The sequence below is a fragment of the Chrysemys picta genome, chromosome 4, assembly GCF_011386835.1.
Source record: "Chrysemys picta bellii isolate R12L10 chromosome 4, ASM1138683v2, whole genome shotgun sequence".
NCBI classification, from domain to species: Eukaryota; Metazoa; Chordata; order Testudines; family Emydidae; genus Chrysemys; species Chrysemys picta.
Genome location: NC_088794.1, coordinates 47,482,385 through 47,496,324, shown reverse-complemented (window position 1 = coordinate 47,496,324; position 13,940 = coordinate 47,482,385). Strand labels below are relative to the sequence as shown.

Genomic DNA, 13,940 nt, shown 5'->3' with positions numbered 1-13,940 from the left:
CAACAGATAGGGGGTGCATGCTCCTCTCCCCTGTGCCTGGAAGCCCTCATGCTGTAGGACTTGTGTAGAGCACTCGATACACCCGCAGGCTTCATACCTTCCTGGGGTGCAGAACGAGCTGGCGGACAGCCTCAGCCAAACTTTTCACAGCCACGAGTGGTCCCTCCAGCCGGACGTAGTGAGCTCAATTTTTCATCTCTGGGGCTTTCCCCAGATAGACCTGTTCGCCACATGCAGCAACAGGAAGTGTCAACTATTTTTCTCCTTTGTAAATCACAGTCCGGGTTCCATCGTGGATTCCTTCCTTCTTCTGTGGGGGGACCATCTCCTCTACACCTTCCCATCAATACCGCTGGTCCACAAGGTGCTCCTCAAGGTCCACAGAGACTGGGACTGGGTCATATTGATAGCTCCAGCATGGCCATGCCAGCACTGGTTCACATCACTCCCAGAAATGTCTGTGGTGACCCCACTCACCTTGCCGTTGGTCCCGGACCTGATCACGCAGGATCACAGCCGCCTCCGGCACCCAAAGCTAGAGTCACTCCACCTCACAGCTTGGATGTTCCATGGATAATGCTATGGAACTGTCCTGTTCTGATCCAGTTAGACAAGTTCTCCTTGGCAGTAGGAAGCCCTCTACAATGGCAACGTACCTTGCCAAGTGGAAGAGGTTCTCTCTCTGGTCGGAGCAGCAGCAGCATCAGTCGCCGACGCTCGCCCCAGTCCCTTTCATACTGGACTACCTCTTCCATCTTAAACAACAGGCTCTGTCATTGTCGTCAATAAGGGTCCACTTGGCCACCATCTCCATCTTCCATCTGGGCGCAGACGGCTTCATGGTCTTCGTGAACCCCATGGTTACCAGTTTCCTCAAAGGCTCGACAGGCTCTACCTGCAAACTCATCAGCCTGCCCCAGCCTAGGACCTTAACCTGGTCCTCGCCAGACTTACGGGCCCCCCATTTGAGCCAATGGTGATGTGCTCCCTGCTTTATCTCTGTGACAGGTTGGATCACAGAAACCCCCTTGGGAGCTGCCACCCGATGTGCAAAGACTACCCCTGCTCCTGTTTTCCCTGCCAGCTCAGGACTCCAGCACCCTGTCTTGCTGAGCCAGACACTCCCGTTTGGCTCCAGACACAGATCCAGGGTCCGAATCACTTGTCCCAAAGCTGCAAGTTTACCTGAAAACAGCTCACAGTAGTGTGCTTGTCTTTAGCACTCAGATGCCCAACTCCCAATGGGGTCTAAACCCAAATAAATCCGTTTTACCCTGCATAAAGCTTATGCAGGGCAAACTCATAAATTGTTCGCCCTCTATAACACTGATAGAGAGATATGCACAGTTGTTTGCTCCCCCAGGTATTAATACATACTCTGAGTGAATTACTAAATAGAAAGTGATTTTATTAAATACAGACAGTAGGATTTAAGTGGTTCCAAGTAGTAACAGACAGAACAAAGTAAGTCACCAAGCAAAATAAAATAAAATGCGCGAATCTATGCCTAATCAAACTGAATACAGATAATTTCCTCACCAGTTCCAGAGTGCTCCTTTTTACAGGCTAATCTCCTTTTAGCCTGGGTCCAGCAATCACTCACACCCCCTGCAGTTATTGTCCTTTGTTTCAGTCTCCTTCAAGTATCTTGGGGGGGGGGGGTGGAGAGGCTCCTTCTTTAGCCAGCTGAAGACCCCAAATGGAGGGGTCTCCCACAGGTTTAAGTAGACTCTCTCTTGTGGGTGGAGACCCCCCTCCTCCCTCCTATGCAAAGCCCAGCTCCAAGATGGAGTTTTGGAGTCACCTGGGCAAGTCACATGCCCCTGCATGACTTAGTCTTTGCAGGCCGACGCCATTGTCCACATGGCATCTTGCATGTCTCCAGGAAGACTTCTGATGTGGATTGGAGCATTCCAAGGTGCATTGTTCCCTAAGTGTCTCCTGATCAGGTACTTAACCTGGCAAATTCCTTCCTAAAGAAGCTGACCAAATGCCTCACAAAGCTTACTTAGAAATCAGGCAAGCATACAGCCCATATTCTTAACCTCGAGTAGAAAATGATATATATGTACAAATAGGATGAATAGATATAGTAGACCATAACCTTTACGGAGATATGTTACATGGCACAGGCAGCACAAAACATATTCCAGTTATGTCATACATACATTTATAAGCACCCCCTCCCCATAAAGCCTTATGGGGTACACTGTCACAATCTCTCTTACAAGGTGGCGTTCCTGGTGACAATAACCTCAACTAGGAGAGTGTTGGAGCACAGGGCACTTACATCCGAGCCCCCTTACACAGTATTTCATAAGGACAGCTCAGACCACACCCAGCTTTTCTCCCTAAAGTTGTCTCCCAGTTTCACATGAACCAGGACATCTTCCTCCCAGTGTTTTATCCTAAGCCACATTCCTGTGACAGGGAGCGAAGGCTTCACTCACTGGATGTCCGCAGAGCGCTGGCCTTCTATATAGAGATAACCAAACCGTTCCAAAAGTCTGTCCAGTTATTCGTAGCGGTGGCGGAGAGGATGAAGGGCCTCCCCGTTTCATCCCAGCGCATCTCGTCATGCATCACGTCTTGCATTCAGGAGTGTTATTGCCTGGCGAAGGTGCTGGCTCCGCTGATCACCGCTCACTCCACCAGGGCTCAGGCCTCCTCAGCTGCATTCCTGGCGCAGGTCCCCACCCAGAAGATCTGCAGAGCGGCGACGTGGTCCTCGATACACGTTTATGACGCACTATGCGATCACACAGAAGGCCAGAGACGATGCGGCCTTTGGACGAGCTGTGCTCCAATCAGTGGATGACTCCGACCCCACCTCCTGAACTTTGGCTTGTGAGTCACCTGGTTGGAATGGACATGAACAAGCACTCGAAGAAGAAAAAACGGTTACTCACCTTCTCGTAACTGTTGTTCGAGATAAGTTGTGTTGTTCATGTCCATTCCAATACCCACCCTCCTACCCCTCTGTCGGAGTAACCGACAAGAAGGAACTGAGGGGGTGAGGAGTCGGCAGGGCCCTATATTGGGCGCCATGAAGGCGCAACTCCAGGGGGCGCCCAGGATGACCCTACAGACGCTGCTAAGGGGAAAATCTTCTGGCTGGCGTGCATGCAGCGCACACACACCTGGTTGGAATGGACATGAACAACACATCTCGAAGAACAACAGTTACAAGAAGGTGAGTAACCATTTTTTATTTATATCTACACAAGCCTCACCTGAATGCCAGAGGACTTTGGACAAAATCATCTGTCAGGCAATTAGCTGCATCTTATTTCTCCATCCAATTCAAGCTTGATCTCTGCCTGAGTTAAGACTCTGCAAGCTGAAAGGAACAGCTATATAATAGACTGTTAAACCCAACTCAGCAAAAAATGAATACACAAAGATGGTATGGGCTAGAAAACACTAGAACTGAATCAAATTATTAAATTGAACTTGGCTATACTATGCTATTTGCATTATTTCAGTACAATACCTTAATTCACTTAAGGATGCAATCCTTAAGTCCTATTACAAGTAGATATAAGTGTTAGATTATTCTTATTTTTTTTACATTTTATATAATGAAATGAAGATTCAACACTTTGGAATTAATGTTAATATTTCTTTTCTTAATGTTAGTAATATAACTCTATCATCTATTGTTTTTATGTGGCAATGTTTATTCTAGGAGAAAAATTCTGTAGGTCTGGACCAGGAAAAAACAGCCATGGACCTGGCTGCTGAGCAGTTGCGTTTATGGCCAACACTCAGTAAAGAAACTCAGCAGGAGCTAATACAGAATGAGGAAAGTACAGTTTTCAGTCAGGCAATTCATTTTGCTAACCTCATGGTCTACCTGCTAGTGCCACTGGACACAAGTAAGAACAAACTATTGAGAACATCAGCTACAGGAGACTGGGAGAGTGGAAGCAACAGCATTGTCACAAATAGGTGCGTAAATGAAAAGACATGGTTTGGTAGTAAGCAATTGTGGGCTGTAACTCAGTCCTTTTAATAAAAATACTGTATTAATTATAAAAATTAAATGCAGGAGCACTTTACAATAATGGAAGTTCATGTCCTATGTTAACAACCTTTGTAACAATGTAAAAGTAAGGACCTTTGGAATTGTAATTCCTGCTGATATTCTTTCTAACCTACTGTTCAGTTTGCAGTGCTTTGTATTCATAATACCAGTAATATCAACATAATGTTTTAATATCATCCAAAAAGTGCCATTTTCTCCTTTGACACAATGCACAGAAATCCTTACTTCTCTAAGCAGTTTCAAAGTATTGAGCTACTAAAAACTTTATGCCAGCAAAGCAATATTTCCTTTGGTAGCAATAAGGCTGTAAGGCAATTCAGTAGTGGATGATGTGATCATTCTGTGCATTTTGTACATTAGCCTAAGGTCCTAATCCTGCAAACTGCTCTAAATACACAAAGTCCTGGTGAAGTAAGTGAAGTTCTATGCAAGCACAGGGGTCCAGCTGTGCAGAGCACCTTGCTGGTCGAAATTTGTAAAGCATTTTATGACCTTTCCAATAACAGGTGTTGGGTAAAATATTATAATAAAGGTTCACAGAGCATATAAAACTGTGCAAGAAATAAAGGGAATGTGATATAACAAGGCTCAGCCCCATCTCAAGTACCTAAAACATTGTTTTCAAATAATCTCAAAGGCATCAGAGAAATTCTACTGTGTGCACCTTTTCTTTCTGGGATAACTGATTCAGAAGCAATATATTAAGGAGGCCAGAAGCTTAGCATGGTCATTCTCATGTAACATGATCCTTATTCCTCAATAAAAATGAAAAAGTAAGAAAACTCTTTCCCTGTGCACTTTAGTACCAACATAAACAAAATCATATCCTCTAGAAGTAGCAATTAGCTCCTTAGTTATAATAGATTTTGGAGTCAGGAGTAGCCATTAGTGACAGGGAGTCTGAAATATACACTGAAAATACATTAAATGCTTATCTAGGTATTTATTTAGGTAAAGTGCTCTCACCCTTACTCCCTTTCCTCCTTTCTTTGAATTGATCAAAATTTGACCAAAAGAGTGTAATAATTATTAAATTGCCTTTTTGCTAGCAAATATTGAAAATGATTCCATGTACATTTAAATGGACTTTAAGAAGTAGGTCATTGGCAAAATTCATATTGTCTTCAACAGGACTAGGAGAAAACCAGTAACATTTTCTATACTAGTGAAATAGAAGTGTAGATTGATATTTTGCTGGCTATGGAAATCATGTAACTTGCTGTCATTTAAGAAATTCACAATCAGTTTTACATTCATCATCCAGTCTGGAAATATTTGTTGGTGTCTCTGTTGTTTATTCTGTAAAATGCCCAAACCAACCAAACCAAGTTATCTTCTCAAGTATCATCATAAATATGACAACACTTTCAAATGTTTTTGTTTAATGACTAGATAGTGAGATGATAGGAGTGTCACAGATTGGAGCTCTTGAATGATCCAAAGGCTGAAACATAAGTAGTAGTTGCACAATATCTTTCCAGTGTCATCCTCTCATACTTCAGTGAGAATAGTTAAATCTGTATGCAGTACTTGTCCTTTGGGCATTGTTTAAATGATTGCTCATTGTGTGGTAAGTATGTGGTGGTTTGATACTAAAGGAGATAAAGCTGAATGGCAACTCCATGTTGCTGCTGAAGAGAATGTACAATTTTACTTTAAAATTTGCATAGTTAGTTAAGGTCTACATAGAAATTTTAAGTTTAATTTTCATTCTTATTTTTTCACCTACCCTACCTTCCTTTTCTTCTTAACTCCTTAGAACAGCTACGAAATACAAATTATTTGAATTATTATTTTGTATGCCATTTCTTGGGGAAAGGCAACCATCTCACATACAAGGGATTGTTTGCTGCCACTTAAAATGACATGCATTTCATAGGGGCAGTCAGACTTGTTGATAAATTAGGACACTTAGTATTATTATTCTAGACAAAGGAGTTCTTTATATGTTGAAAACCTGCTTCCATTACAGTATCTTCACTTGTAGTTTTGAGTACTCAGCCCTTCTGCAAATTAAGCCGCTACTATGTCAAGTTGTGAGGAACACAGTTAGTGACCACCAGTGAAACATTTGTTGTAAGTGACTTGCCTAGCATCTCACAGGAACTGTATAGCAGTGTCAGAGGTGAAATCCAATTCTCCAGCGTAGTAGTCAACTGCCTGTACCAGGAGACCATTCTTTCTCTTCCTGCAATCCCTTGCCTTAGTCAGTACACACCTTCCAACTTTCACAACAACTGAGTCTGGGGTCCTACAAACAGCCTCACTCACTACACAACCCTGATTAATTACCTGAGCACCATCCATTCTATGCACTGAATGAGGCAGGAGTCCAGTGGAAAAAACAATATATGATTAAAGAATGTAATTCATATGCACAAGAGAAGTGAATTAAGTTTCCACCTTCATTCTGGCACTTAATAATTTCTGAATATTTGCCTTTGCAATCTAATTGTTCTTTGAATGTAGGTTTTTTTAATGTAATTTATTATTGTTCTTCGAGTAGTGTCTGAATGGGCGCTCCACTCTAGGTGCGCATGCACCTCAGATTGGAGATTTTAGGTAGCAGTGCCATTCAGTCGCATGCTGTACAGGCGAGCCACCCTCAGTTCCTTCTTAGCCACCTCGGCCTGCGATGGCACCTCAGCAGTGTCCAAGTTGAGCTTACCTTTCTCTTATCTACTAGTTAGTTAATGTGAGTCCTTAGTGTTAGCTTCGTATTAGTTAGTTGTAATTATATAATTTTTTTTAAAAAATAAAAAATTATATATAGAGATGGGGGTGGAGGGGGGGGAGAGAGAAAGTTAATTATAAGTGTAAGGATCGTTGTCCTTTTAGCTTTTTTTGCCTCTCAGGGGAACTTAAACACTGGGAGCGCATGCCCAGTTCTCCCGATTGGAAATGCTGTCTTTCATGCTGGAAGGTGATCCTGGTGAGTGACAGACATTCCCGGCATGTCCGTTGCCGGGGGAGTCACACATTCCCCAAAAGTGTAATTCCTGCTTGGCATTATAATTAAGAGCAAGAAAGAACAGGAACCTAAGTTATGTCTCCTCATGATGGAGAGTTCTCTCTGGCCAGCTTCTGACCCCAACCAATGGACCCCACCCTGTACAATGAACTTCAAGCAAGTCAGCTGCCTCAGCCTCCTCGGTGCATCCCCTTTAGCATCAAATAAGTCGTCTCTGGAATCCTCTCAAAAGGACTATAGGAAGCAGTCTTCAAGCCCTCTAGGTAGAGAATTTACCTCAAAGAGATTGTCTCCGGTTCAGACAACCATTTCGACACCTACCGGTCTCCAGCTTGGTACCCACGTGGCTGCAGGTTTTTCAGGTACCATGAGCACCAGCAAGGCCAAGGACTCTAAGGGTTCTAGCTCCGGAAGATCAGTACTGTCTGTGATTGGAACAGTAGGGAGGAAAAGATCAGCTCTTCTGGTACTGACAGTCTACCAGACCCTGAGTACCTAGCATTTCGGCACTGCAGAAGACCAGACAACACCTACTGGTCAATCATCATAGTGCATAAGACCTTCAGTACCATCAATTCCTTCTGCCACAGTTACCTCTGCCTAGGCTGCCTTTTTGGCACCAACCAATGTTTCAGTACTGCAAGAGTTTTGATTCCTGGGGGACCTGGCAGTAACACAAACATTTGAATCTCCTTTGTTTGGCACCAACCCATTCTCGATATTGAGGACCTCTTGCTCTCTGGACATTTACCTGGTACCGATGGAGTCTACACCTATCTCTAAGGGTGTCCATCCCTGACAAAGTGACAATGAGGAAGATGATGGGGACTTTTCATCAGTCTCCCAGATTTCTGTCCATGGCTCTCCTTTCCATTATCAGGGGACTTTCTTTCCTGAGACCTCCAGGGAATCAGAACAACTTCTTGAAAGACATCCTCATACTCCATCCCACTGGTATGGACACCCTTGGGCACCTCCGACCCATGCCATATGCACCATCTCATTGGCTGTACTGGGACCCTTGAGCAGCTTAATTACAATTCTACAGGGCCTCTAGTGTTTCTTGCTGGGAGAAGGGCAAATAATCCCCACCAGCCTCTGTCTCTAGGGTGCCCAATCCACAGGAAGAGACCTTTGAGGAGCAGGAAGTGAATGGACAAGGAGGTCATTCCAACAACTCTCTCTTCCTCATCCCCAGATGATGTCATTATGCTTCCTCCAGCAGATGATTTCAAACAGTTTAAGGACCTCATTAAAAGTATAGCAGACTCCTTGCAAATTCTACTTGAGGAGGTTAAGGAGTTACAGTATAAACTGCTTGACATCCTGCCTACAACATTATCTGCCCACATTGTGCTGCCTATTAATGAGGCTCTGCTAGACCCTTCAGAAATAATTTGGCATATCTCAGCCACAATACAGCCTACCTGGGAATGAGCGACAGAGGATGGATCACTTCATGATTACCTGTTCTGTTCATTCCCTCTGGGACACCTGGCATTGGCCACTGTCAGAAGACACGATACTAGGCTAGATGGATCTTTGGTCTGACCCAGTAGGGCCATTCTTATGTTCTTATGTTACCTGTAAGAGGGTGGACAAAAAATATGTTCTCTCTAAGAACTCTTAATTTTTATTTTCGCATCCCTCCCACAACGCCCTTGTGGTTAACACTGTAAACAAATGTGGAAGACAGCACCACGCTAAATCAACACCATATGACAAAGACCAAAATCATCTTGACTTATTTGGCCTTGAATCATGTTTGTGGGGTACTCTACAATTTAAGATCACCACCTATCCAGCCCTCGTGGTGAAATACTAACTATTTGAAGTTTAATTCTTTTATTGAGAATCTTCCATCAGAGCAGAGGGAACAATTTCAGGCAATCATTGCAGAGGGTCAGCTGCTGGCCAGGACATCCCTGCAGGCCTCTCTGGATGCCACTGATACAGCAGCTTGTTCTATCTCCACAGTGGTAGTAATGAGGAGGGCCTCCTGGCTGAAGCTCTCGGGGCTTCCAGGGAAATTCCAAAATACAATTGAGGATCTTTCTTTCGATGGATTGATGCTGTTTGTGAAAAAGACAGACAAGTCCCTGCATACTTTGAAAGACTCAGGCTCAACTTGCGTTCTCTGGGAATTTACACCCTTTCACAAAAAATAAAGTTTAGTAAGTCCCAGACAGCACAGAGATCTTGTCCCACTCTGTTTCTTGCCTCTAGGGTGACCAAACAGCAAATGTGAAAAATCGGGACAGGAGTGGGGAGGCGGGGGGGGGGGAGGGTTAATAGGAGCCTATATAAGAAAAAGACCCAAAAATCAGGACTGTACCTATAAAATCGGGACATTGGGTCACCCTACTTGCCTCCCAAGTACCTTACATACTCCAGCATAAGAGACAACAGTTCCAAAAGAAGAGACCACTTATTTCTCAGGCATTAACCTGACAACCCACAATTTTGACACACAAATTTTGACAGGGTGGTCGAGGTGTTCAGTTACCAGTCCCACTCATACCTACTTCAACAATCTGCATGTCTCCCTCGCTTTGGTGACCATCTCTCTCACTTCCACTGAGCTTGGGAACATATCCCTGTGGACCCGGGGGCTTTGGAGATCATTTCAACAGAATACTCCATCCACTTTACTTCCCTCCGGCCATCCCACCCCACTTCCCTATCCCTCTTCAGGGACCCCTCTCACAAGTACCTCCGATGACAGGAAATAGACTTCCTCCTGAATTTGGGTGCTATAGAACCAGTTCCTATGAAACACAGAGGGACGCGGTTTTATTCCAGGTAGTTCCTGGTTCCAAAAAAGAATTGTGGCTGGAAATCCTTTGTGGATCTAAGATTACTTAACAGATTTGCAAAGATTCAGAATTCAAGATGGTAATTCTTGCAGCAATAATTCCATCACTGGACAAAGGGGTTTGGTTCTCGGCTCTTGACCTACTTACTTTCATATAGCAATTCACCCCTTCCACAGAAGCTTCCTACGCTTTGCTCTCCGTCAAGAGTATTTTTAATACAAGGCTTTCCCATTCAGTCTCTCCTCTGCACCCAAAGTGTTCTAAAAATTTCTCTCAGTGATGGCTCCTCGTGTTCACAGACGAGGAATTCTGATTTTCCCATACCTTGATGATTGGCTGCTCAAGGGACTCTCCTACAGTGAAGTCTCACTGGCCACTCAGAGGGCCATAGACCTATTTCTCAGACTGGGACTACAATTAAACATCCAAAAGTCCACCTTAACCCCAGTGCAAAGTTTGGAGTTCATAGAAGCTTACATCAATGTGGCATCAAGGGGGGAGTGAGATCATCTTCCCTCTGCTCTGGAGCAGTGAGGCTTTGGAATTGGTGCATTCTAAATCAGATCAGCATCTCAGCAGCTTACTTTTCTGGCATGCAAAACATCACAGCAGATACCCTCAGTAGGCACTTCTCACAGGATCACAAATGGGAGATAGAGCCCATTACACTCCACTGCTTATTTTGATGTTGGGTCATCACGCAGAAGACCTGTTCACCACAGCCAAGAAAGAGCAAGAAACACTCGAGAAGCAGACTGTCCCTATGGGTGCTCCACTACTTGCCCTTATCTCCTCTGCTTCCGAGTTCTTTGTGATGGAATTCAGCTGGAAAAAAAGGAACTGAGGGCAGTTCACCTGCACAGCTCTGTATGGCTATGGTGCAGAGCATGAGACTGTATGGGCTGCATGTGTGGGCTGAACAGGCACTGCTACCTAAAATCCCCTATCTGAGGCTCATGAGACGCATGCACACCTAGAGTGGCGCACACGCGGAGATGCACGTCTTGAAGAACCACAGTTACTGCATAGGGTCAGTATCCTGCATAGGGTCAGTATCCTTCTCTTTGTTGAGCATGGATTACAGACTGTGAATGATGCTAAGTATAATGAAGAGGAGACATGGGACCAGACTTAAAAGGATTTTCCTTTTTAAGGAACTGTACCTGTCTATACCAGACTTGTTTTCTACCTTATTTATTCACCAGTGCAGCTCCAGCAGTGGGAGTGCTATTGTAGAGATGGCACCAGCATACACTGGTGTTTATATTGTTAGTATCTGAAACTGTGCCTGAAGTGTAGAGGCAAAGTGGACAATATATTTAGCTACACTGAATACAGCAGACTCATTAGACAAAAAATATATGGTAGTTATTCTCTGTGCATTATGGTTAGCTAACTGGATTTTTTTACACTAGCAGTTTTTTTTCCTTTTCTTCTGTAGTATTGCCGGCAGTGTTGCAGAGAGCTATGACACCGAAAGTGGGTTTGAAGACTCTGAGAACAATGATATTGCCAATGCAGTTGTACGCTTCATCACCAGGTTTATAGACAAAGTATGTACAGAGAGTGGAGTTACACAGGATCACATCAAGAGCCTTCATTGCATGATACCAGGTAAGAACTGGTTTAAAAAAATGTAAATTTGCAAAATTGTCACTTCTTTCTCTGGGAACTGATATTTTCCAGTAGAAGTGTATTTTTGGTTTGTTGTTTTCAGTATAGTTTATGGGTTTGTTTCCTAGACTGTAATCATTGATGAATTCCAAATAGCCATTGATGACATCTACGCTGTTTTTCCTTGACAGTTTAACTCTAGGATTTCAAACCGTGGAGTTATATTTAGTTTGTTTTACTCTTTCTTATATTGTGTGAGGTTTAATTTATGGTGTCACTGATTCCCAGGGATTGTAGCAATGCACATTGAGACTCTGGAGGCCGTCCATCGAGAGAGTAGAAGACTACCACCAATACAGAAGGTAAGTATTATAAAAGGTGTTTGTATTGGTTACACGTATTGGAATCGTACACAGTTTGACGTGGCTTCAGCCTTCCTTTTTCTAATATTATGAAGAGATATCTGATCACTGAACAGTATAATCAAGAAATTTTCCACCAGTGATTGATAAATTGTTTGGCTTTGGTCTCATGAAATATGAACTTGTGAAAGTAGCAGAGCCAAATCTCTGAACATAAAGAAGTGGTGGCATGACAACTACTTAAGACCAATTTTATTGAGTTGAGTCCAAACTCAGCCTCTCGCAGAGTCAGTCTCAACAGTTTTGAAATTAAATTTTTTCATGTCAAATACCAATTTGGTAGATTGCAGTGTTATACTGTACATTATACTTACATTTAAAATTCTTATATTTGGTCTTAGCCTAAGATTCTGCGACCAGCTTTGCTGCCAGGAGAAGAGTTTGTGTGTGATGGTCTCCGTGTGCTGCTGGATCCTGATGGGAGAGAGGAAGCAACAGGAGGATTGCTCGGAGGTCCCCATATTCTCCCAGCAGAAGGAGCTTTGTTCCTTACCACATACAGAATTATATTTAAAGGCACTCCTCATGATCAATTAGGTATGGTCTTTCTTACTAAGATCAGAATAATATATGGTCTGACAGGTATATGAGACCTTGAACTGGCCCTGCAGTTTATTTAAGCAAGACCATCAAAACAAATCTACCCAACAAAAAACTGCTAAGAATTCAATTAAGTATTAATTTAATTCATGTTGATCATCTGTACAGAAATAGACCATGTGCCTAGATTCTTGACTTTATCACTAAATATAATGATATTTATTTTTGATGTTACATTTTAATTTATCTGCAATCCAAATATCCACCTGGGTTTTTAGGTACTGAATTTTAGCATTGTTCCCATGTTACAGTAGGCCTTTGGGGTCCTATTTACTTAAAATACAATAAAAATATACTTTGAGCTTTCTGTTCATACTTAACATAACAGCCATACTGGGTCAGACCAAAGGTCCCTCTAGCCAAGTATCCGGTCTTCCGATAGTAGCCATTGCCAGATGCCCCAGAGGGAATGAACAGAAAAGGTAATCATCTAGTGATCCATCCGCTGTCGCGTGTTCCCAGAGGAACAGAGGCTAGGGACACCATCCCTGCCCATCCTGGCTAATAGCCATTGATGGCCATATCCTCCATGAATTTATCTAGTTCTTTTTGGAATCCTGTTATAGTCTTGGCCTTCACAAAATCCTCTGGTAAGGCGTTCCACAGGTTGACTGTGCGCTGTGTGGAAAAAATACTTCCTTTTGTTTGTTTTAAATCTGCTGCCTGTTAATTTCATATGGTGGCCCCTAGTTCTTGTGTTATGAGAAGGAGTAAATAACACTTCCTTATTTACTTTCTCCACACCAGTCATGATTTTATAGACTTCTATCATATCCCCCCTTAGTCATCTCTTTTCCAAGCTGAAAGTCCCAATCCTATTAATCTCTCCTCATACGGCAGCCATTCCATACCCCTAATCATTTTTGTTGCCCTTTTCTGAATCTTTTCCAATATCAATATATCTTTTATGAGATGGGGCGACCACATTTGCATGCAGTATTCAAGATGTGGGCGTACCATGGATTTATATGGAGGCAATATGATATCTTCTGTCTTATTATCTATCTCTTTCCTAATGATGCCCAACATTCTGTTCGCTTTTTTGACTGCCACTGCACATTGAGTGGATGTTTTCAGAGAACCATCCACAGTGACTCCAAGATCTCTTTCTTGAGTGGTAACAGCTAATTTAGACCCCATCATTTTATATGTATCATTGGGTTTATGTTTTCCAATGTGCATTACTTTGCATTTATCAACATTGAATTTTATCTGCCATTTTGTTGCCCAGTCACCCAGTTTTGAGAGCTCCTTTTGTAGCTCTACGCAGTCTGCCTGGGACTTAACTATCTTGAGTAGTTTTGTATCATCTGCAAATTTTGCCACCTCACTGTTTACCCCTTTTTTCAGATCATTTATGAATCTGTTAAATACTACTGGGCCCTTTATAGACCCCTGGGGGACACCACTATTTACATCTCTCCATTCTGAACACTGACCATTTATTCCTACCCTTTGTTTCCTATCTT

The 13,940-nt window shown here is 43.0% G+C and overlaps 1 protein-coding gene and 1 long non-coding RNA gene across 14 annotated transcripts in view; one reads left to right on the top strand and one right to left on the bottom strand.

Moving 5' to 3' along the window:
• The window catches only part of LOC112058966 (uncharacterized), a 177,431-nt gene that overhangs the window by 63,413 nt on the left and 100,078 nt on the right, over positions 1–13,940 (bottom strand). The window lies entirely within an intron of this gene.
• Positions 1–13,940, top strand: part of SBF2 (SET binding factor 2) — a 570,707-nt gene that overhangs the window by 468,940 nt on the left and 87,827 nt on the right. For all 11 annotated transcript variants that reach the window (XR_010600515.1, XR_010600516.1, XM_065592221.1 and 8 more), the window contains 4 exons: positions 3,689–3,951; positions 11,277–11,449; positions 11,738–11,811; positions 12,213–12,408. Coding sequence is in view for 9 of the 11 variants with exons in the window: in XM_065592221.1 (XP_065448293.1) it covers positions 3,689–3,951; positions 11,277–11,449; positions 11,738–11,811; positions 12,213–12,408 (706 nt within the window). In the remaining 2 variants the exon portion in view is untranslated. The remainder of the gene's footprint in view (positions 1–3,688; positions 3,952–11,276; positions 11,450–11,737; positions 11,812–12,212; positions 12,409–13,940) is intronic.